Source organism: Myripristis murdjan, chromosome 1 (assembly GCF_902150065.1).
Source record: "Myripristis murdjan chromosome 1, fMyrMur1.1, whole genome shotgun sequence".
NCBI lineage: Eukaryota > Metazoa > Chordata > Actinopteri > Holocentriformes > Holocentridae > Myripristis > Myripristis murdjan.
The window spans coordinates 30494550-30520356 of NC_043980.1; the positions used below are offsets into that span (position 1 = coordinate 30494550).

Consider the following 25807-nt stretch of genomic DNA (forward strand, 5'->3'; position numbering starts at 1 on the left):
GGTATTGGGTGGGTTGTTTATGGCTTTCCTTGGATAATACAGTGTGTATTATCCACCATGCACTGCAGTTGAACCATTACATCATTACATAAGACCTGGGACAAAGAAAATACCAACACATGCAGGAAAAGTACAAAATACCTCTCACCCATTTTCTTTGTGTTTGAGCAACATGTGTGCATGGTTATGACGTTTTAAAGATCATACATTACACAACGACAAACAGCTATTACCAAGAGGCACAGGAATTTATGAAAAATTTTCTTTATTGTACATTTTTTTATGTAATTTCCCAATGTACAGCCTGTAGGATAATTCTGGAAAACAAAAAACCATTCAAAGGAACATAAAGTGATATGCACATAACAAAAGATTACTGTAATTAAAATAACTGAATGACTGGCACCCGCTGCTAATGTGGACGCACTCTGGGCATCATAAAAATGGATAAAAATCTAGCTTGTTACTGTATAAAAGAGTTACTGAAACAAGTCAAGAAAAAAAATGTTATTGGACAAAAAAAGATGCCCAGTATACGGAAATGGAAAGGCCTATTTACAATACTGTAAACCAAGACCATTTAAAAACACTAGGTTAGAAAAAATAAAGTCAAACGCCCCATAGCATTGCTTACAAGTGCCACTTCTTGTTTAAGGTGATTAACATGCTGTTCACATTTCCCTTCATTTTCTCTTCAAATCTTTTACAGGTTGACGTTTTGTTTCGTTTTTTTTTTTTTTCTTCAATAACTGATAGCGTCAAATGTCAAAAAGCCCCTGCTGAAAAAAGATGCAGCCCACATAGAACTCTTAACCAAATCTACCATAACAACCTTGGCACGATTGGGATATGCTTGTATTAGTCAAACCGTAGTATTTCCACATGCATATGCACTGCGCCCTGGACTGCTAAAGAAAACGACCAGTCAGCTATTTATTACGAGCACTGCAGCTGCCTCATGTAGTAGCATATCCAGTTATTTTTATATTCAAAAACAAAATCAAATCGGAGAATACAAATATTTCACAGAGTTATATAAAAATTATACTTGAACTGCTCTAATATAGTTCTCTCTACTGGTTTCTACTCATGAAATCATCACAGAGTTGCTGTTGAACATTCACACAGACACGTTCACCTCTCCTCCACCCCGTTGCCGAGCTAAAACTAAAATTATGCAAATAGTAGGCCACATGTCCCTTCCCTTTCTTGGCCCTAATCAATGGGCCGACACCTAGAAGACTAATCTACGACATGACGAGACTAAATAGAAAGAAGGAAAGTGAACTCATAGGATACACTGGTTATTAAAAAGGAAGGAAAGAAAAACCTCAGAAGTCGCCTATTCCACCTTAAGTTCCTGGCAGTTCTCTTCTCTGCATACCGTCACTGATTATGTGTTCAAAAGGGGGCATATGTCGATGTGGCAAGGATACCTGGCTTACATCCGGTAAGCTTAAAGTGCCAGAATGCTTTGTGTGTTTCACTGACCTGTCAAATTCAAAGCGATGTGAAGACAAGTGTTCAAAGTCTTCATTCCAGTTTACAGCTAATAAACCTCATTTTTCACCGCAGCCAGTTTTGACAGGGCACACACCGGTGTCGCTGATGACACTGAATCAGATTCTGATCCATTTACGTCTATCAGAGCCAGGGGCTATTGTCTGCTACACTTAAATGGGGCATAATCTTTATTAATATCATGAGTAACACCTGTGTTTACCCTGTTATTTCATGTCAAACTGGCTGCTTTGAAAAGCTCTCTAAAGCTAGAACCAACACTTCAATGACGTGGACACCTCACAGTGTTCAGAAGCCCGACACCAGAATACTGCACATGTTCCTGCATCATCACGATCCCATCGCCCTCTGCCCCGAAACCAAGAAGATGCCCCAAAGAGGGCACATTCAACACAGTCACATGTGATTTGCCTTGTCTGAAGCCAAACACTTGCATTACCCAGTAGAGCTAAGCAGTTAAACTTAATCCAACTATTTAAGCATTTAAAAACAGCCTTGACTATAATGTACAAGACCACACCACCCAAGCCACTAAGAATCACTTCCCTCTTTGCATACCAAGGCCACTTGCTCCGATTCCAGGCTGTTTCTTGCGTTAAAAAAAAAAGAAAAAAAAAAAGACACATTTGACACCATAACCATCACCTCACACATATCGGGATCTTGGACATGGCTTGAGCTGAACAGAACTGTAGAACATCGCAAAAAGTGTTCTGAATTAGTCAGATGCAATACTGCAGTTTCAGCCGACTGAGATAACCAAGCTGAGTTAAGAAAATGATGCATGTTAGCTGCACATGGTGTTTACGTGGCATTTGCACAGTATAAATACCATGAAAAAAAAAAGAAAACAGTACAAGGCAGAAGCTGTTCACCTGTTAGCTTATGATGCTATTTACAGTAGCACTACTGTACTTCAAGGTTGTCATAGCTTAGGGTGACTCTGTCCTCATTGTTGCTGGGTAACAGTGCTCACATTTCGAAACGTTAGCTGAACAGTCGCTCACATGCCACAGTATGATTTTAACCAAACCCCACAGATCTGTCCAACGCTGACCCGGTCATCCACAGTCACACTTGTGCTTTGTGTGCCCGAGTGGACACAACTCCTGTGCTTCAATTAGTATAGTGGATGTTGAGCTTACAATCATTCCGGATGCTACTGTGCAAGTCTACTTTGGCAGAGAACAGACACACACACACACACACCTACACACACATTTTGACATACTTCCAGAAGTTACAAGAGAGTTAATCTTCTAAAATGACAAGAAAAACAGACAAAATGAGACAAACTGAGTAAAAATTGGACCGTCGTTCCCATGTTGCACACAAACATGTTGTGGTAGTTCACTACACTGTGCACGTTCTGTCAGTGCCGTACCTGAATAGTGTTTCTAATTTAAATGGGATAATAGCAACAGTTTTGTCATACTGTGCATACTGGCTTGGAAAGGCTAGTCTGCTTGGAAATGAAACATTCACACTACGGTATACTGATAAATCAACCATCGCCATGATGGTTTACAATGTAAATGTAAACACAACTATTTAGTCCACCACCGGTTTTTAAAAAGTTAGCTTAAGAAAGGTAGTGAAAAATAGTGATGAACATTTACTTGAGCGTGCACTCTGTCTGCCTAATGGGACAAACAATATATAAACCCCGAACTAAATTTTGCTTCATCCACTTTTCGTAAGGTCCACTAACAGCTCTATTTTCTGACTATTACAATTAAAAAACAATGGGCTTTTCCCCCATTATGAAATTGGGAAAGGGTAAGGTTTCGAGGACCAAGCAAGCATACAGTCTTGTGACAGTAACATGATCGAGCTAGCTCTTGGTCCTTTATACTTCTCTTGAGAAATCTCCAGTGTATGTGTCAGTGTGTGTATGATACATGCACATACACACCAACACACACTGAAAATGGATTTCCTCCCTGCCTCAGAGCTGAGAGAGAAAACCACCTAACACCACTGGGGAACCGTTAAGAAGGCAAGAACTGGAAAATATGGCTCTCCACTGCATTTCCAGCTTATTACTCTTCCTCCTCCTCCTCCTCTTCTTCCTCCTCCTCCTCCTCCTCTTCCTCCTCCTCATCATCATCCTCATCATGGCAGTGAGTAATCTCCTGGGGGGTCTGGGGGAACAGGTTGGGAGGTTTGATCTCACTGATGGAGCGCGTTAGCTGGTTGCGCTTGCACTCAAGGTCCTTGCAGTCGCTGCACTGACTGCGGTTGCGCGTGGCGAGCGGCGACTCCGCATCGATGTCCACGTGGGTGTGCTCCACCGTTGACTCGTGGGGCATCTGGGGAGAAGGACAGAGAGGGTCAGAGGAGAGGAGAGAAGGGCGAAGGCGCTGAGAAGGGACAAGCAACAGAATCTGAGTGGATCAAATTGATCGGCAGAGCCAGTCCATTTTGATACTGGCAAATGACGAGCTGCCACACGGGGGAAAGTCCAAATAATAGGACACACACACACACACACACATACTTCTTTATTCAGTAAAAGCAATGGATCATACTGGCACATGGTATCAGCAAATAATCATAATATTTAAATCAGTAAAGCCAGTGAGGCCGACATATTGAAGCATCAGTAGGGTCTGAGGCTCCTCCAGCTCACTCACCAGTACGTGTGCAGCTCTGAAGAGGTAGCTGAAGGGGTAGTAGAGCAGGTTGATGAAGGAGGCGGCATACAAGTCGGCATAACGCATCACCTGGGAGGCAAACAGGGTCTGTCTGGAGCCGCTGCGGAAAAGGCTCCCCATCATGCCATAACACATGTCCATGTCATGTGTGACTTTCTGAAGGGGATAAAGGAGCACAGGCGATGGTTAGCCTGCTGAGGGCTGAATGAAAAGTGAAACTGACAAAAATATCTGAACCACTGAACTCCAACTAAGATCACAATCACATGATTTGTATTTAAACAGAACGTTTCAATACAGATTTAAAAAGTGGTTCACTGTCAGAAAGAAACACAATGACGAGTGAAGTGAAACTATGAGTGAAAATATAAGTGATAGCGAATAAAAGGTAAAATAAATAATCCAGCCATAACAAATAAATAAAAAAGGAATAAATAAATGGTGGGCTTAACTACAGCGATAAAACAATGAAAGTCAAAGGATATAAATGGCTTATAAAAGATTATAGAGGATGGGGCTTAACATATCGAAGGGGCATTCATTATATTTATATTTTAACATTACACAGGCCAGGCAGCACTATTGAATTTTAGTAGTGAAATATCTGAGCTTTTTAAATGCCACTCAATGACTTTTCAATGATCATCAATATGTATGAACCAGTGTTTTTGTGAACCAGTTCACCAATTCAATTTTCATGAATGCCAAAATGTAGCAGCTATAATTATATTAACCCTGCACTCACACAAACTGATTTATCAATTTAATGCCCTGATGAAGGCCTGACAATGAAAGTTTGGCACCTTGTAAAGGTGAAATAAAAGATCTTGCATAGACCTGAGCGTGCTGAACACTTTTGTTCACTGTTAAAATTCAATGAAATATTTTTATCACTTATAACCATGAAATGGCAAAAAGAAATGCTTTCAAGCCTGTACTCTCTGTTGATCAGAAAATAATTATTCAAGACAGCATGCCATTCCATAATTGGTTGAAGGTTTCTGAATACAGCTGGTGGATCTTGAGATCTTTGTCAATAATTCAACTGCTCAGGTCCAGCGGACATAAACCAGCCATGAAGGAGGAAACCGCTACGTCATGACAAACAGGCCAACGTAACACTGGGAGTTTCCCTGTTATCCAGTTGCCATAAAACCAGAGGTGTTTAATGCTGTACCTTGACTCTTCTCTGGATAGCGCTGATGTCTGGTCTCTCATTACTGCTGCTGTCCAGATGCCTGGAGAAGGGCACAGGGAAAGACGATGAGAGCAAGCACGGTGGGAGGGGGAGAGGGGGAATACTAACATGAGCGTGGTGGAAGGTAACATGTCAGAGGTGGTGGGACAGGGCGCCCTGCCAGGTTATAAATAAGCCTCTGTGAACCCAGTTATCAGGCTGCCAGCGAGAGGCAACCCTTTAGACTTTACCCTGTTGACCATGTCGCTCTCTCTCAAACACACACACACACACACACGTGTGGAAATAGGGACACAGATGCTGATACTGCAGGGAGCAAAGAGCAAGAGGGGAGGTTATGTGGATGAAAGAGGGATATGGAGAAGGGAAGAAAAAAAGAGGCTAAAGGTCACAGTACTTACTTGTAGAGCTCTGCCAAGAAAATGTCCAGGCCCTGCAGCTCCTCGAACAATGCTGGAAAAGAGAAGAAGAACTGGATGAGCCTCTTTTCTATGTCTCTAACTTTTGCTAACGCACTCATTCCCTGATCTACTCTTTAATGTGTGCAAAAAACCTTTGCCATGTACAAAACTGCTGACATAACCCCTGATTGGTGAATAAGATTGTCTTGCACCAATGACTTGAAGTCTTAAAACTTTGAACACTGAAGAGATTTTAGTACCCATTAATAGTTTAGTAAATGTGGGCCTTAGTTGAATATTTTTCTGGAAGCTGTAGGATTGGCATTGTTGCTGCTTTTTCTAGGGCAAAGAGTTCTCCAATCTCAGTACCTGAGTAAATAAAGGCTAAGTAAACATAAAAATGCATGAAAAAATGCAACCCGAATGTGTACATTTCTGCATGTGACTGTGGGCAAGCATAGACTTATCTGTGTGTGGGTGTGTGTGTGTGTGTGTCCAGCCTCACAGCTCTTGTCGGTCCAGACATGCAGCTCCTGTGCCAACTCAGGTATAACCAGGAAGGTCCTCCAGCCTTGCCGTTTCTTGGACTTGAGGATGTCTCCAAAGATGTGGTCCCCAATGTAGACAATGTCTTTACCTTTGGCCCCCAGCAAGTCACACACAATGTCTGACGAACCTGAGGGGCGATAAAAATTAAGACAATACATGGATATGATGCATACAGACTGAGTATGTATGTGTATGTGATTATAAAATATACAGTCAGTGAATTTCTTTATTGGTTTGTCTATCATGTACATCTTAGAAATATTTCTGTTTTTTATAAGTAATACATATAATCGCATCAATACCAAGAGTTGTAGACAACTCATGCTGGGTTAATGAGTGAGTGAAGGAGAATAAATGAGGCATCAATTTTACCTCCAGAGTAGACTATGCCATGCTGCAGAGGGCCTGTGTAGGTTCCTATCTTTAGACGTCCCGTTGTCTGAAATGAACAGAAAATACATGGCATTTGTGAGAGGAGTGGCAGTCCCAGAGACTCCAGAGACTGAAAGCCACTGGGAGCACTGGGACTGTGTGGTATATCAAACGCTTCCTTTATGCTTGACTGATTCCAGCCTCTGAATGAGCAACTTGCAAACATGAGACCAAAACAAAAGTTAAGAATGAGAAGCATGAAGCCCCTGGGGGAAAGGAAGAAACATTACATAGGCCATCTTTGTGAAAACACAGTAAGTAAAATACTGTGGAATACTATATGTTGTAAATGTACATACATTTTAATTACATTTGTTATTTAGTTTTAATTACCATCTTAATCTTAATCCTATAAATACAGATCACAATAAGAATACCACAGTAAAACAACAATTTCTTTATCTTTGAGAAATACTGGTTAAACAACTGTTAAGGTACAAAAGTGAAATATAAAAAATGTTTTCTAAAACTGAGATTAATGATTGAATAATGTATGTAAAATAATGTGGATTATCATTATGCCACAATTGTGCAGCCTTTGTGTCTGTGTATCAGTAACTCTTCAGTACACGGTGTGAAAGTCTTTGCTGTGTGTCGTGTTTCTGCTCACCGTGTCGACTTGTCTAAGCACCGTACCCTCACCGAAGAAAAGAGGCTTCCTGGCATCGACAAGAATCAGGTCAAAGTAGGACTGCCATGGCCGGTGGGGAGTGCCGTGCTGTTTTGGGTGTAAACAAACATATACATACATATGATTTGCACTTTCAACTGCATATTACTCATATCTCAAAGTCAATTCAAATGAAGATCAAACAGGATAAAAGGGTGTCTTACCTTAGGGCCATGGGGGAAGTCAAACAGGTAGGTCATGATTTTCTGAGGGAAAATAACCCATATGCAGGCTGTTGGTTAGTCAAACCACTTCAGATTAGACGTCACAGTGTTTTGAGCTAATACAGCAGTCAGTGCTGTCACAGACCAGTAGAAATTTGTAAATAAGGGATCGGTAGCTGCTTCTCACTTCATTATTGAAAAGATGTTGACTAGTTTATCCTTCATCAGAAGTTACAAACCACTGCGGTTTTTGAATGATCTACTCATTTTCTTTCCACAAATAGTGAGACTGCATCACAGCATGTATGTACTCACATCAGTGTATTTGTAGTCACTGTTGGTAGCCAAGAAAACCTTAGCTACTTCATTCATCCGGCTGAGAAGAAGAGGTAGCTTTCCCTGGATGGTGCATGGAAGAAGCATCAAAAGCATCAGACACTGAGCTCGGAAGAATTTCTAAAGACCAGCTCTTTCAGAGAGCATAAATTTAGTGTGTGTTTGTGTTCTCTAACAAGGCAGCCATAATTTCCTTGGTACAATAAACTCTTAAAAAGTACTTACATCTCGTACTACGTACTTCTCCAGGTTCTCAACTGTCTTTTCCTTCAGGGTTCCCTGCAACGCAAGATGTGAAACTCAGATTAAAGTCTAAAACTATACACTAACAAAAGAAAAAAAAAAATCATACAAATATCATCTTCCTAAGTTAGAAGCAGCCACAGCAATCAATCGTTTCAGTGAGCGTTCAGTAACAGTCACCACCAATCTGTGATCTCTGGCACATTCCAGGAAGTATTTTGTGATACAATGCTGTAATTTGCTTTTTTGGTGTGCCCACATTGCCACAATATGCCTGATCTACTCCAGTTAGTGGTTTCATATGTTTCCTAGAATGACTTTTCAAACCCCAAGAAAATGGGAGATCTTATTACATTAAATTAGGGGTTATAAATGTAGATGGAGAGCGATAGTAAAAGCAAAGCAAAAGTCCTTTTCCTTTCAACAGAAAGCAAGTCACATCTGTTACTCAAAACATGTTTTGTAAAAGTGGAATCAAAAAGGGCGAGGCTGGAAAGACATTCTTTCTCTGTAACTGAGGGACCAATACCGAAGCCTGGTGACCATCATTCATGTTTTGAGATAGTTGAAAACATTTCTTTGATCAGTCTCAATTATAGAAGCACTACAAATATCATGTTGTGATGTCACTCCATCTACACATGGCCAGTTCTCCATGGAAATAGGAAAAATACATCTCCAAAGGACAAAATGGACACAGAAATTCAAAGTACACTGTGAATAGCAGTTTTGGAACAATGCTGATGTGTGAATTTTTTTTTTCCTTTAAGCAAGGTACTTGAGCCGTAAATCCTCCAGCAGACACAAATCCTCCGGCAGCTAAAAGGTAGAAGGCTGCAGTTTTACTAGAAAGACCGTCGTTGCACTGGATAGCTCCCAGGCATGAATATGTAATGCTGAGTGTAAGTGATGCAGGGTGTTGCAGAAAAAAAACCTGCACGGTCAGCAAGACACCCCTGCTTAAATTACATCATAAAAGTCATGACACAATGTGTGTCAAAACGGGTTAAATCAAAGAAATCCAAAGGTATCTACCTTAAAGTGGACCCAATCGACGGCATCGCGGACATCCTGGAACATGCTCTTAAAGGACATGAAGAGATCGCCGTCCTTGAAGCCCGTTTCACAGCTGGGGGAGAGGAGGAGAGACACACACACGTACACAGCCGTCGGACAGGCCAGATCTTTACAGAACGATAACCATTTTTCAAAACATGACATTTTGTTTTTTGTTTGGTTTTAAATGGGATAGCCTTCCCTTGTTGGAGGGGTCCCCAGCCAAACAGGAAAGCATTCTCCCCCTAAAAGACCAACAACGAGGTTTCAGAGGACAAAGGGACATGCAGCCATTCCAGATTACATTATCAACAAATTTAACAGGCTGTAATATTTAAAAGACTAGAAAACGTAGAATATATTAACATTCTATATTAAATATATTTATTCTATGTGAATAGTTAGTGAATAATGATTTTTATTCTTATCACATTCAGATAAGAATCCATGCGATCTTAAAATTAGTACAAGAGATGAATTAATCATCTTTACAGCAAATAAGACGTCAATAGAGAGATTTTTCAACTGAACTGCCGTTTTTGCTTTCCTTTTCAGGATAATGGCCTAAGCTTATTAGTTGACAACAGCTGGACCCTCCCATGCTGTAGGGCTTGTTCTTGACCCTGTTTGGCTTGAAATTGTCTCGTCATTGTGTCACCATTCGATGTTCAGTAATTTGTTACACAAAAAAAGGTGCGACTAGCAGTTTCTTACCTTGCATATCTGTCACAGTTGGAGAAAAAGTCCACGAGGCAGGCAAAGAGGTAGGTCTCTGTACAAAAACATGTCATCGGTAACAACGTAACTTGATCAGTGTCCTTTTTTCCTGTCCTTTTTTTGTATATAGAAAGAGGCAGCTACCTCAACCTTCCCTAAATGTAATTATTTTGTTTAATCCAAGACTGCGTTTTTGATTCGATTACTCATTCAGTGCTCTGTCCTGTTCCTGTTTAGGTTTGATCAAGTTACCTGGCAGGTTGAATAGAGTGTTGAGGATATAAAAGCGCTCAGTATCGTCTCGCTGGATGAACTTGTTTGGGTACAGCTCACGTATCTCAGGCCTAGAAACAGAGAAAACAAAACATGAAATGATCTTGATTACTGGGCACATCACAGCAACGTTTGGGGTGCCTTAAACGACAGTAGAAGTTTTTCATTATCTTTCTTCTGATCATTCATATGCTCTGAATGTGCATAACACACACTGTGACAAAATAAGACATTATGAAATTACATTATTGTCTGTATTATAGGGGCAGAGTGTTGAGATCACTCACCCTCGGAGGAAGTTGAATCCATGGACACACACTAGGATGTTGCCATAGGCATCGACCTTCAACAGGTTTCCATACATGGTATCAAACACAAGGCCCCTGGAAGTAGCAAAGGGAAAATCAACACTGTGGTGAGAATTATTTTTTCAACATTTACTAAACCATCAGTAACTATACTTGGCTAATTTTGATCTATTCTATAAAGCTTAACTCTAATGTCAATTTATCTGCTATCTGTGAACCTAATATGACAACATTTTGTCTTCATCAGGAAAGAACAAAAGATAAGAGATTCCAAGTGGAACTGTATGTAGCACCCTGGGGTCAACTGAGAAAAAAAAGAGCTGTGTGTAAATCTGTCTTCTCAGTTTAGAAATCTGTGCGTACAGTTTACAAACCGTGCTCTCAGATTCATAATCCATGCCCACAGTTTACAATTCCATGCCCAAGGATTTGTAAAAGTGACCTCGGATTTCAAGGGCAAATCCAGGGGCATGGATTCGTAATCTGAGGGCATGGATTATCCATCCAAGAGCACAGTTTGCAAACCGTGCACACAGATTTCCAAACCGCGAGTACAGATTTAATCATGGGTCTTTTTTGCTCAGTTGACTCCAGGGCTCCAAAGAATTGAACTCTGCGCTTCGAGCAGATGCACTGGTGATGAGTTTTGTTCCCCTGTCTCTTGCGCTTGTTAAATATCTCAGCCAAATCCCCCGAGGGCTGAAAGGTGAGGGGGTTCAAATGATACGCAATGTGCGCAACAGGAACAGCCTCTCCACCTCACTAGTTCTAACATGTCCTCTGGTTAGTAAACTGATAAAAATATAATTCCCGCACTCATACGTTCTACACAGCTACTACACACACAGTAACTTGCTAAGAGACCCTCACTATCACCCTCGTCCGGACCCTGCGGTGGTGTGTGACGGGTCTGTCTGACCTTGTGGGGAAGGACGGATCGTAGACAAAGCTGAGCAGCTCCTGGGGGTAACCAATGGAAACCAGGCGCTCCACGGTCAGCTCAAAGCCTAGAGATTCATACTCTGGTGACTTGTACACTGCACGCACACACACACACACACACACACAGACATCATTACATTATACAGGAAGGGTTATGCATAAACTCAATTACCTGTAATGTCAAATATGTTCAAAGATGTTCATTATGTGAAGTGGTGGGGAAAAACATGACACTATTTCCTAAACTGGTAATAGTGGTTTTAATAAACCCTGTCTTGTAGGGCTCAAAAGCGACTTTTTTGGCCATTAAACTGTAGCATTAGTTTTTAAAAATAGACATGGCTCCAGTTATTCAACGGTCCTAGAATGCACAGCAACAACAAACAGCAAAACTTTAAACTACAACTAACGACTTCTTGATTAAATCTGAAGATTATCTTTCTGATTAAGTGGCTTATTAGCTGTAGAGTGCAAAAAACAAATTAACTTTGAAAAAAAGAACATCAATAGTAGTGCATATTCAATAATATAAGCTGATGGATAGATAGACACACACAGAGTCATTAAAATGTGCATAAGTCACTCTTCTAAAGTCAGTGAAATCCATAGAAAAAGAAGGAAAAAAAGGATTTGGGCCACTTCATCCTGTAGTGTGAATATAGCCCGCATGTATGTGTGTGAGCAGCAGGGCACAGATCTCTTCTTTGGAAGCTAGCTTTACCCTATAGATATTATGCAAGTTGGAAATGTGGGTGGAAACTTTAGGGTGAAAGGTGAAACCTTCATTTTCAGTACAGATGTTCAAACATTCAAATTACAGTCACACAGTGAAAGTTTCTCCCACCCACGGGAAGATAATTACGCTGCTTGATAGCTTTAGGCAATTATAGTTCTGGACGCACTGTGTCATGTGACATTCCAGCTCTCCATTCTGTCACGGCAAAACTATAATTAACATACATACTGTAACATATACTGTCTCCACTAGAGCAACATGGCCTGTGGATGAAGCTGTGATTGCTGACCCACAACAAACACAGTTTTGGTGGGGGTGACCTCACAACAGTGGGGCTTGACACTTGACAGTTAGAGTATATGTGCATGTGACTTTTTTTGAGGCTACCCCGTCCACATGAGACTCTGTAATGGTGTCTCAGTGTTTTGATAACACGCTGCTCTCATTCACATGCACACCCATACGCCCGTGGCCTTCTTCTCTCCTCAGTGTCAACAAGGGCCTGAATGTTCTGAGAGCACATCCACAAAGAAACAGGATCAGGCGTGAAAAAGGGAGACGCTCAACTTTCAGCGGCAGCTCTAATGAGCCAGGCTGAGACCGATGACAACAAACAAACAAAGAGCGGCTGGAGCCGTGTCACTGCCATATCATTTCACCAAAGGCCAATCCAAAGCTAAGGGAGGGGTAAAAGGTAAAGATTGATGCAGGCAGGGGATTAAAACGATATCTGACTCTTGGAAACAGGATGTGTCAGATGTTATTAATATAAAATGGAGAATGTGCCGGTGGTGTTGTCTGTTTTCTACATTCATAGTGTTGTTAAAGGGGTGGTGGGGGGGTACTGGCTGGTGATGCTTTGATAGAGGGCATTTGGCGGCACAACAGCAGTGTAGGACAAACAGGGAAACATCTGTGTCCTCCTCTGTTGGAGCTGTGTAAAATGTGACTGTGCACTGTGTCTCTAATGGTAGGTTATACTTTGGAGCATAATGAGTGTGCACTGGCCGACATGAAATTCTTGGGCTCAGATTGTGCATAGGTCTGTGCAGGACAGAACGAGTAGGCTTGATGTTTCTATCTCCCGTATACTGTAAGCCTGTAAGCCTGAGCCTATTTCTGCATAATATTCAAGTCCTCCTTGCAGCTCAACCCCCCATGGTCTCCAGGCTAAATAACAGAGGGTTTTGGCCCTGTGCCCAGGGCAGTAGCATGCACCAACCACATTCCTCCATGTACATATCCTTCCCTCCTCCTCCTCCTCCCCTTGTCCTATTCCTTGCTGAGCTCCAAGCCACTACAAAGAAACCTATTTTGAGAGCCATTTCCACTCTGTCACCTTTCCTCTCATCACACTTTCTTTCTTTAGTTTTCAGGGAGGATCTCTTCTTCACGTGTTGACCTTCAGACAGCTTTGGCCTGCCCCTCCCACCACACACACACACACACCGCACATATACACCCACACGCAGATATCAGGTGTGACGGGCTTGTCACTCACTGTCAGGCAGTTCATTACACCAAACTTACAGGCGGATATTATCATTAGCAGCTCACAATTTTATTAGCTACAGTTTAGCTGCTAAATTTTCTTCTTCACTGGGGCCAAAAACAATATGACACTGTGGAGCACTGAACATACTGGCGAATGTTTTTCACCCATTTTTACAGGGGTGATTTAAGCAAGACTAAATTCCTAATTTCTACACCATGTGAACAAAGACCAACGAACAAATCTGGAGACACTGATGAATGAAATTTATTGCCTACCATTTATACAAGTAATTCTTGACATGCCTCATTATGTGACTCGTAAAGCAGTAGTCAGGGGAATGATTTCTAGATTTTTGCCTTCTCAAGAGAGCTACCCTCACTGAGTGTGACAAATGTCAGTAGGTGTTGTCAAGTAAATACTGTCAACACATCCAGATTCAGATTTACTGTCCACCAGACCACACTTGACAGAAAGCTGCCCTTAGTTTGTGTTCAGTTTGAACACACATAACAAATGGAAAAATACATATGGTAATGATGATGACAATACAAAAGAGTCAGAGTCCCCACATAAGGATCAATCCAAAATGCTGTACAGCTTATGGACAGTGTATACTACTCCTTGACAGTGGTAGGTATACAGTAAATCAATTGTGGAACTGTTTTTTTTTTTTTTTTTCTGAGCAAATGGGGTCCCACAGCAGCAACCTGAAATCAAAAGAATGATTCTAGAGAAAACTTCTCTGTCTAGTGTTTATGTGCAGATCGGAAGATACATCACTGTTGTTTGGCAATGCCCTTGACTCTCCTGTCTTCACGTTTTATAGGGACCTTTGCTGCCCTACATAAGCCCCTTCTCCCATTTCTCATCCTCATGTTGTCAACATGTACAGCATGTGCACGCGTGCGTGCACACGCACACGCACACGCACACACACACACACACACACACACACACACACACACACACACACACACACACACACACACACACACACAAACACACACGCACACAGATAGGGATCTGTTACCTCCTGTCCCTGATTTTTTTTGCTTGATAATCATACTATATCCCCACAAGTCCAAATCTGTTGATGTGTGGTGGGTACATGTTACAGGTACAGACTTTACAGGCCGGGTCACCAAAGTCCCAAATGTAATGAATACGCCTCCAACACAAACCAAAACAATTTGCTTCCCTCTGCTGACAGATCGTTAAATCTAAATCAGATGAAGTGTCCCACATAGGATCTTATCTGAACCATGTCACTTAGCCATCTCTATTACAAGCCAGCACCATAACCATCTTCATTAATTTGTAGCTACTAATATGAAAATATAGGCTAGGCCTTTGTCACAGATTTGCAAGAAACTATCAGACATATTGTGGAAAGTTAGCAAAAATGAGAGAACTTAAGCATAGCCTGGGGGACGTACACTAGCCAAAAGTCAGATAGGAAACTAGGGCAAAACTGTGTGCATCTCTTGATGCAATCTGGAACTGAACGTGTGTTTGAGCAACACTCTCTGCAGTCTATTAAATGCTCCCCTTCAGAGCACAAAGAACAGATGAGGCAATATATTCTTACTACAATGTTTATTTTGTGTTATTACAATATGTGAAATATGTCTATGGGTGTGTGTATGTGAAATTGTGGAGCCATCAGTACTAGGGATAGAGTAAAGCAGCAGAAACTTTGGCCTTCATATGTTTGTGGTGACCTGTTTTTTAATACATAAACATTCAAATTGATAAATCAATTATCAAGCAAGTAGGAGTTCTGTTAATATTAAGAAATTACATAAATAGCCTTCTCTCCTGTTTTCCAATAAAAACTCAAAAACACAGAAAAACTGAAAAACAACAAAGAAAAGCTATTGAAACATTGTTTCACATTTTAACAATGTATAAAGCACAGCCAGGCCTAAAACCTAACATGGTAGAATTTCCCTGGTTGGGATCAATAAAGTATATCTATCTACACTATATTACCAAAAGTATTCGCTCACCTGTCTTTACTCATACTGTGAACTGAAGTGCCATCCCATTCCTAACCCATAGAGTTCAATATGATGTCGGTCCACCTTTTGCAGCTATTACAGCTTCAACTCTTCTGGGAAGACTGTCCACAAGGTTGAGGAAAGTGTTTATAGGAATTTTTGACCATTCTTCCAAAAGCGCATTGGTGAGGTCACACACTGATGTTGGTCGAGAAGGCCTGGCTCTCAGTCTCCGCTCTAATTCATCCCAAAGGTGTTCTATTGGGTTCAGGTCAGGACTCTGTGCAGGCCAGTCAAGGTCATCCACACCAGACTCTGTCATCCATGTCTTTATGGACCTTGCTTTGTGCACTGGTGCACAGTCATGTTGGAAGAGGAAGGGGCCCGCTCCAAACTGTTCCCACAAGGTTGGGAGCATGGAATTGTCCAAAATGTTTTGGTATCCTGAAGCATTCAAAGTTCCTTTCACTGGAACTAAGGGGCCAAGCCCAGCTCCTGAAAAACAACCCCACACCATAATTCCTCCTCCACCAAATTTCACAGTCGGCACAATGCAGTCTGAAATGTACCGTTCTCCTGGCAACCTCCAAACCCAGACTCGTCCATCAGATTGCCAGATGGAAAAGCGTGATTCATCACTCCAGAGAACGCGTCTCCACTGCTCTAGAGTCCAGTGGCGGCGTGCTTTACACCATTGCATCCGACGCTTTGCATTGCACTTGGTGATGTGTGGCTTGGCTGCAGCTGCTCGGCCATGGAAACCCATTCCATGAAGCTCTCTGCTTACTGTACTTGGGCTAATCTGAAGGTCACATGAAGTTTGTAGTTCTGTAGCAATTGACTGTGCAGAAAGTCGGCGACCTCTTTGCACTATGCGCTTCAGCATCCGCTGACCCCTCTCCGTCACTTTACGTGGCCTACCACTTCGTGGCTGAGTTGCTGTTGTTCCCAAACGCTTCCATTTTGTTATAATAGAGCTGACAGTTGACTGTGGAATATTTAGGAGCGAGGAAATTTCACGACTGGATTTGTTGCACAGGTGGCATCCTATGACAGTTCCACGCTGGAATTCACTGAGCTCCTGAGAGCGGCCCATTCTTTCACAAATGTCTTGTTTCACAGTCTGCATGCCTGAGTGCTTGATTTTATACACCTGTGGCCAGGCCAAGTGATTAGGACACCTGATTCTGATCATTTGAATGGGTGAGCGAATACTTTTGGTAATATAGTGTATCTATCTATCTATCTATATGGTAGGAGGGTGAGGTGTGGTTACAGAGCAACACACCGTTCTGAGAAACATGTAACTCTCTGGAGTTGATGAAGTGGTGTGTTTCTGTGCTCGAAACCTGAATGTAGTGCAAAGATACATGATAGCCATGCTTTTTGCAAACATTAACACTTGGTTATGAGCGCCCATAAAGAGAGTCATGTCAACAGCTGAGCGTCCATAAAATCCCCTGTGCTCTGAATAGGGATAGGGGTGGACGGCCAGAGAGGGACTACGAGTGATCCCCTTTCTCAAGGGAGCCATCAATCCTGCACCCAACAAACAAACATGACCTGTTTCTCAAAGTCAGGGAAGGTCTATTTATAGAGATGATGACCACACAGTGGAGCCACAGAGAGACATACTGTACAAAGACATATGGGAGAGATATAGCAGTGTGACTTGCGAAATCAGGACAATTTTTAGTCTGCTGTTGGTCAATGTGAGAGAGAATATTTTCATGCAGTAAAAATTTGACACTAGAAGCTATGCATAACATTTTGCAATCCATAGATAAACCCTTTTATGTATCACTGGCATACAGTCATAAAGTACTATTTTGTGGACAATGAACAGCAGTAATGGTGAAATGCTGACACAAAAAAATAAAAGTTGATAAGAGCCTGGTAACTGTAGATTATAAAGTCTGCATCATACATGTTAAGTCAATAGGCGTTCCAGCAACTATTTTGTTTTCCAAATATCAAAGATGACTTATTAGTGACTAAACGCTAGCGCAAAGCCTTCACCCTGCTGCCATTTAGAGAATGTATTTTACTGTTTTTTCAATGGATCCTTTCAAGTCTTGACATTTCAAGAAGCTCCCATGGATACACAAACACATCTAACCCCCCTCCCCTTTCTCCCCTCAGGAGAATCCATAAAGGCTGAAGAGTTGCTATGTAAGCCAGAGCCAACTCGGCCTGCATGACAAAAATCTAAAAGTGACAGTCATGGTGGGTAGCTGGCGATATATTCTACTTACCTGCTAAAGTGTAATCCATATCAAAACCAAAGCACTTAATCTTCTCCATGGCCAAGCTTCTGTTGACAAATACTCTAGAGAGAGCACAGAGAGACAAAGAATATAGTCAATAACACATCTGGGTAAATATTCAATTCACCATGCTATCGTCAACAATAACATTAGCATTTATCTCTCCTAATCATATTTACTTTAGCTATTTTCATTAGCAGGATATGCTTATCATAACCCTGATTGTGAGAGCGGAATGTGCACACTATTAGCCTATGTAATCTACACGATTGTTATGGGATCTCAGTAAAACATTGCTCCTAATCAACAAGTGTTCTGCCCTCACATTGAGATGCACAGTGAGTTCTCTGATTATCTAAAAAAAAAAAAAAAAAAAAAAAAAAACAAGCACAGCCTTCTTCTTTCCCTTTCAACTTTACTTGGCATCCTGCAAAGGTTTCTGTTGCTGAGATTAGTCTGCATGATTGGGCAGTATCACAATTTTATACGGTCACCAGATAAAAGGTTGCCACAACTTGTTTTCACAGGAAGATTAAGGGCATCATGACAAAGTATGAAGACAGTACGCTTCCAGCCACCTCTAGTTTTCATTAATCACTTCATTTCTTTCACCCAACATTTCATCCCAGTCTCAGCATAACTTTCCTGCTGATCTTAAAGCTTATGTGTCATTCAACATGTAGGTTTCTACAAGCTTGGAGAACCTTGGATTAAATTTGGAAATGTAATTACAAGTTGAGCGCACATGAAAAACCCAATGTTTTCTATGATAGCCATGTCACTGAGCAGTAATGTCGGAGAAGATGTCGACTGCCCATCTTAGCAACTGATGGTGAAAGTGCATTATATTATTATGTTACTGTTACAGGACTGTGCAGACCAACTCTGTAAGGCGGACAGAGACTGGACAGAGTTCCAGTCCTGTGGAAAACTTCCCGTGTGGTTCCAGTACCAAAGACTGTGCACCCCATGGGGTCCAAACAGTTCAGACTGGTGGCCTTAACTTCTCACCTGATGAAGATCATGGAGAGGATCATGTATCACATCAAACTCAACCACCTCTGACCCCTGGCGAGTTCACAGCTGAACCCCCTGCAATTTGCTTATCAACCAGGCATTGGGGTGGGTGACACAGTCATCTACCTACTGCAAAGATCCCTCCCACATCTTGAGAACATTGAGAGCACTGAGAGGGTCATGTTTTGCCTTCAAGACAATACAGCCAGGGGGAAACTAGAAGGAGCAGCAGTAGACTGCCCCCTGGCTGTGTGGACAATTGACTACCTCAACAACAGACCACAGTATGTGAGGCTTCATGACTGTGGGGCCCCACAGGGTACCGTACTCTCTCCTTTTCTGTTCACCCAGCACAAACTGGACTTCAGACGTAACACAGGAAACTGTCGCCTCCAAAAGTTCTCTGATGATACAGCCATCGTTTGATGTGTGTCAGAAGGGAACGAACAGCAATACAGGAAGATCTTCAAGGACTCTGTCGACTGGTGCGACCACAACCACCTCCACATAAACACCAGCAAGACAAAAGAGATGGTGATAGACTTCTGCAGAAAGATGCCCCAGACGACATCGGTGAACATCCAGGGATTGGATATTGAGATGGTGGGTGCGTACAAATACCTGGGTATTCACCTCAACAATAAACTGGACTGGTCAGGCAACATAGCTGGCCTGTACAAAAACGGTCAAAGTCGTCTTCATATGCTGAAGAGACTGAGGTCTTTTGGAGTTTGCAGGACACTGTTAAGAACATTTTATCACACTGTGACTGTGGTGGCTTCTGCTATCGTCTATGCAGTAGTCTGCTGGGGAGGTGGAAGCTAGGAGAGGGACAGGAAAAAATTTAACAAACTGGTTAAGACAGCTAGGGCTGTCCTGGACTGCCCTCTAGGTTTAACAGAGGAGGTGGGTGACAGGAGGGTGTTAGTCAAGCTGACATCCAGCTAGACAGCACCTCTCACCGCCTGCATGGGACTGAGGTGACCTTAACATTTAGCAGCTCCTTCAGTAACTCAGTTTAAGAAGGGGCACCACAGCAGGTCATCTGTTCTGCGGCATTCAGATATTTTAACAGTAGCATAATGTAACACTGTTGTTTCCTCTGTCATCATCACCCACCACTTACAACATCACAGCTTACCAGCACCATTTATCTCAGGTTATTTATCTTATTTAGTCAAGCATCACTTTGGTATTTATCATCATATTTATCTTGTGTTTCATTTCACTTTTTCTTCTCTGTGCAATTATCCAATTTTACATAGAAATATTTTTGTATAATACTACAATTTACAGTGTGATATTTTGGGGATGCTACATACCATGCATGTATTACCATTACCATTGCATCATCATATTTGTATTGCATAGTGTATTTGTATTTATCTTTCTCTTTTTTTTAACAATCACCAACTCTTTTGTCTTACACTTTGACCTGCTGTAAAATGTGAATTCCCCCAGTGGGGATCAGTAAAGTTTATTTATCTTACCTTATATTATATTATCTGGCATTAACTAGTAGTGTAGTATATTTCTGTGTTCACTCTGATTTTTAGCTGTCCCATTTTTTTCAGTAAATTAATGGGAAAAAAAATCAATTGAATGACAAATATTTTTCATTCTGTTGCTGAAGCACAAACCAGTTTTGCGTCGCTTGCCCTCTAAAATAAAACAGCACACATAAAAGAAGTACTTCTGTTAGAGTCCAATCATTTCCAATCAAAACCACAACAACCAAAAGTACTAAACTGTACATGCGATAATTTCTGAACTCAGAAGAGGTTAGCCACATCATTTCAGAGACGCACTCCATATGAAAAGAAAAGCAAACACTGGCGAGAGGTACCAGATGCTAGAATGTTTTACCTGGAAAAGGATGGCTAGTTCAAGTCAAAATGAAGGCTCAACTTCCATGAAATGTTGAGCTGCAACCATTTTTCTGAAAGTACTCTTCTGTGAGTCTGTTTGGAACGCCATTAGAAAATATAAGGCGAACTTAAAGCAAAACTACAATATTTTGATATTGATATGAATATGATTAGGGCAGAACCTTACCCAAGCCTTACTATTCCTTTAAAGGGAAGTCCTTGTTTGTCATTTGAAGCAAAAAAAAAAAAAAAAAAAAAAAGCTAAGCATTTTATTTAAAAAAAAAAAAAAAAAATTGACTTTTGCCATTTGGGTTGTAGTTCTTAGTAACTTGTAAAGCTAGCCACAGAAAACCAAATGAAAAATACTATGACAAATATTGCAAATACCATCTGGTAAAATTGGGATATATTCTGTCCATATATCTTATGCTTAGGGGAAAATGATGGTCCTGATTATTTTGTTAAATCATGTAGCCATGATTATTGAGTACAACTAGTCTGGATTAGACAACACTTTTTAGCACATCTAACATTAACATTTTGACCACTGATTATTTTCAAATACACTTCAATTACCAGTATACCAATATGTTACTGACTGTAAAAAAAAATCACAGCATATGACAGCACAATAAACTGTGCAGGTCGAGAGTGATGTACAGGAAAGGTTATGAAAGGTTATTTCAAACAAATGCCATCTACGAGCTGTTGACCCCACAGGAGGCTTACACATCTCTACAACAAGTCAGAGAGCTACCAGCCCTGTGGCTCAAAGACTTAGCCCTAAGTCTCACAATCCTCCAGGAAACAGCTCAACTATCCTGACTCATAAATCAGTCAAGAGACTATGGAAACAGTGTGGTCAGAGTGGTGGGCAATGTTTACATAGCTTGCCTGACACTGACGATCCAGACATCTCCTGGGAGTGGATGGCACTCTGCTTCCTTAGCAGGGCCAGACACTCAGACTACTAGCTTAACTTTTACAGCTAAAAAAGACCTGCTTAGTCATTTCTGTGTTTGAGCTGAATGTGTAACTCTGTCTTCAGCCTACAGATATTTCCACATAAGTCAATATTTACCTCTACAGACAACATATCTTAAGTCATATCTCAGCTGACCCTTTCCTAAGAGGAAATAAAAAAAAAAAAAATCCACACCGAAAAAAATCAAGGTTACATCATCCTAAACTAGCACAATAATCTGGTACACAAGCTTAGCTCCCAAAAGAGTCCGTCTGCCTCAAAAATATCTCTAACACTCTAGAGGAAAAAAATGATCGTGTCATTAATCACTTTGACAACATTTTCCTGTTCCCCAATCTCTTAATCAGTTCAGAAATACCTTGCTGCAGATCCATAGTGAACAAGTTCCCATTTAGATCTCTGTCCCACAGAGGACTGGCGATGCATTCTGAGCGCGATAACACCTCGGTTTGACTCGCCGTTGGCCTGGCCTGCTCCCGTAACACATGGCAGCTCTGGCCCAAAAACAATGCCCCCCCTCTCTCTTTGCTTCCTTGCCATTCAAAAATTTTCTGACTTGTTGCAAAAATGATTGTGGCCGTTCCGCGTCATTCTCTGTTGTTGTCTGTTGTCAGTCAGGACTGTTGTTGTGTAGAGGTATATTTGTAGGCCCTCAAAGACATCCAGAACAATCACAAGTCAGGTAAAATCAAGCAATCCCCAGCCCTAAACACCAGCAGCTTACATTTCCAAGGCTTGGTTCAGTTTAGCGTCTACCTTTGAGAAGAAAATTATCTCTCCTTCTTGAGAGAATCTGACAGAAGCAGCAATTTTCACATTTTACCTTTATTACATGAGATTGGTGTACACATTTGACAAAAATAATCATTATCTTATCCAAGACAGAACTAATCCTGACCAGGACTTTAAAGTGCAAAGCCCTTTCTCCTTCCACATTTGACCCCTTGTGCCTGTAGGAGCTGTAGTGTCATAAAGCCATAAATATTACTCAAAGTGTGTCAGTAGTCCCAGTTTCCGCCCCTCTCCGCGTGCCCCACTAGTTTGAAAAATGCGATGCATTGGGGTGGAGAGGGAAACGAGAGAGAGCGGTGGGAATGAGATGTTCTTACATCTCATGATAACTGTTTCTCAACAGTTATAAAGTATATCAGATTACACAGCATTTAAAGTAAGACACAAAACATCCAGTGATGCTCACCTACTTTACATTTTTAAACAAGGGAAAAAACAGCTGTCGATTTAACACTTTAAAAAAAATCAGCAGTTCAAGATATGCATTTAAATGATGAGGTAACACCTGAGATTGTTATCTTCTCTGTCAAGTAACATCAGCTTATCATCTAAAAGTACATGTTTGAGAGTTTCTGTTCCCTTGAAGTCAACTCATGCCTCTCCTATGCTCACCAGTATTGACAATAGAGGGTGGGGATAACTTGAATGAGATAGTCAGCCTCGACTTTGGTCATGCTGACAACATTATTGCCGCAAATAGCCCACATGGGCCAGACCACACCTACGAGAGAATCCCTTAACAACTCAGTCCGACTGAGTGCAGCTGTGCAACAATCTGGCAGATTTTTTCCACTCGCCTCTAATCTCATGGAAGCAGTTCATTCTGCCCCTTGTGATAGAAAGTTTATCTGGGCTGGGCAGAGCCACGGGCATATCGCTGTGTGATAAATGGCTCTGACTATGAGGATGGACTGCGTCAGCTGTGCTGAGGCTTTGAAAAGAATGTGTCGTTCTCTGTGAGATAAGAGGTCACCTCCAGTGCTCTCTCTAAGTTTAAAATGAGATTAAAGAGCTCAAATTGGTTAAATAGGTCTTTTAAAGCTATTAGATTAACCATTGTCAAAAAAGACATTGTTCAAAACCATCTGTGTGTGTGTTTGTGTGTGTATGTGTGTGTGTGTGTGTGTGTGTGTGTGTGTGTGTGTGTGTGTGTGTCTGAGAGTGAATATGTGAGTGAGTGAGTGAGTGAGAGGGGTTATGGACTCTGTGACAGATGTGTCAGCACAGTGCTGAAAGCTAACACATGAGTGACAGTTACATAGCCCCTGTTTAACATAACATGTTGCGTAATAGTATGGAACAACAGCAATTCTCGGTGGACATACATGACGGGACTTAAACATTACACAATAACACTCCATTTATCACACTCACATGGATTACATTCCTACCTACATCAGACATTCAGACAACATGACCACAAGGCTTTCGCATTAGGTACACGCAAAAGGAAGTCTTTTATTTAAGGCTCTCCCATTCACATGGCTAAAATTGCATGCTACTGTCAATACAGTGGAGCCACTTTTACATGCGGACAATAGTATTTTGCCTTCGAGACACTTACATGCTAAATGTTTTAAATTTGGATTGAGAGGGAGGGCCTCAGATTCACAGACTCTCTCACTGGAGCACATACAGTCTAATATTCTGCCTTGTGACACTGAACAGGAAGTTTGCAGCCACAAACTTTTGTTTAAGACAGGATGTGTTTAAGTGTAAGCCAGCCAAAATGACTTTCTCTACAATTCAAATTCCTTAGCCTAACTGACAAAGCCCAGTGAATGTCTGAAACACTAGGTGAAAGTGAAATGATAGGAATCAATTAGATAAGCCTTGCTATTGTCACTACAGGGTGCAAAAGCAATAGAAACCCTTAGCAATAATTGAATGAAGTCAAGTACCTTGCCTTTACTCTTGAAAGCAGACATCAAGTCAAGAGAATACTAACTTTGACTGATAAAAGATGATATTGAGCAAGTCATTTGAATTTAGAGGTGACTACTATTACAGCAAATCTACATGTCTTCATTTGGTCCATCAACTTTTTGAAGAAAAAGACACAAACAACTGGCTACACTCTGAGCAGCTGCAGTCCACAAAACCCCAATGGGGAATATTTGTTTTTCTAAGATCCCTCCCAACAGTAAATGTCTACTTGTGTTGTTGTGCATGGAGAGGTAGAAGTCACCGAATCCATATTAGCTAGCTAGTTCATCCTCTCTTTCTGGCTCACTGCACCTCCACACCATGTTTATACACGCCCCACCAAATCTCTTTTCAACAGTGCACTAAGTGGAGAGAAGTCTCTAAAATAGGCTAGCAAAGCAATGTTTCACATTAGGTCTATTTCAAAAACACAGCAGAAGAAAGACTGGATCTATCCACCTCCAGCAAGTGCTAATCTAAGGTGGACAGATGCAGTTTGCCAGAGCTCTTCAGCAGGAAACAGTTCCCAACAAAATTCTTTGCCCATGGGGGATTTTGTCAGGTATCTGTGTCAATGTTTTTGTAAAAAGCGATTATTGTTGAGTTTATGACATTGTAACTTTTGATAGTTTAAGTTCCACAACAGAATACCCTCCCAGCCTCATTGTACTGCGGTGGTGGAAGATTGTGACAGACTGGAAACCTTGCCAAATCACACAGAAACTATCTAGATGTCCAGACTGCACTAGGGGTAAGTAAATATCTTGGTTTGTACTTACGGTGAACTGTTCCTTTAAACCTAATGACTCCCATGAGGTGGCGGCACATACTAATAAACCATGTTGAAGAGTTAACAGTTGAAGGTATCCTTTGGCTTTTTCCAAACGTAAACCCTCCATACCAAATAGTGTGAAACCTGACTCATTCGATCGTATTACTTTTTCCACTGCTCAGGCATCCTGGCCTCGTATATAGGCAATTTATAATGGCAGCTGTATCATAACCAGCTTTATAAAGCTCACCAAGCACAGTCCCACAGTCGCTGAGACTGCAGGGCAGGGGTGTTGCTTTTATTAACCCTTAATTTTGGAGGTTGCATTTTTGTGGTCTTTAGGAACCATTCTGTTGTACCTATATCTGTCCTTGAGCTTGCAACCATTGTTCCTTTTGATGCAGGAAGTCTGATGCAGGACGTTTGCCATCTTCCTTATATGTGATCCACCTGAAAGTCTGGCACAGGCTGTTTCACCACC

The 25807-nt window shown here is 41.4% G+C and overlaps 1 protein-coding gene across 1 annotated transcript in view; it reads right to left on the reverse strand.

The window, feature by feature from the left end:
- Positions 1–248: 248 nt before the first annotated feature.
- Positions 249–25807, reverse strand: part of nt5c2b (5'-nucleotidase, cytosolic IIb) — a 29916-nt gene continuing 4357 nt past the window's right edge. Inside the window, exons 3-18 of the mRNA XM_030065489.1 lie at positions 17954–18027; positions 11445–11562; positions 10505–10600; positions 10197–10288; positions 9942–9999; positions 9207–9300; positions 8154–8207; positions 7908–7991; positions 7593–7634; positions 7369–7476; positions 6699–6765; positions 6283–6453; positions 5778–5829; positions 5356–5416; positions 4158–4334; positions 249–3833 (exon numbers count right to left, since the gene is read on the reverse strand). Coding sequence (XP_029921349.1) covers positions 3564–3833; positions 4158–4334; positions 5356–5416; positions 5778–5829; positions 6283–6453; positions 6699–6765; positions 7369–7476; positions 7593–7634; positions 7908–7991; positions 8154–8207; positions 9207–9300; positions 9942–9999; positions 10197–10288; positions 10505–10600; positions 11445–11562; positions 17954–18027 — 1618 coding nt within the window. The 3' untranslated portion in view covers positions 249–3563. The remainder of the gene's footprint in view (positions 3834–4157; positions 4335–5355; positions 5417–5777; positions 5830–6282; positions 6454–6698; positions 6766–7368; positions 7477–7592; positions 7635–7907; positions 7992–8153; positions 8208–9206; positions 9301–9941; positions 10000–10196; positions 10289–10504; positions 10601–11444; positions 11563–17953; positions 18028–25807) is intronic.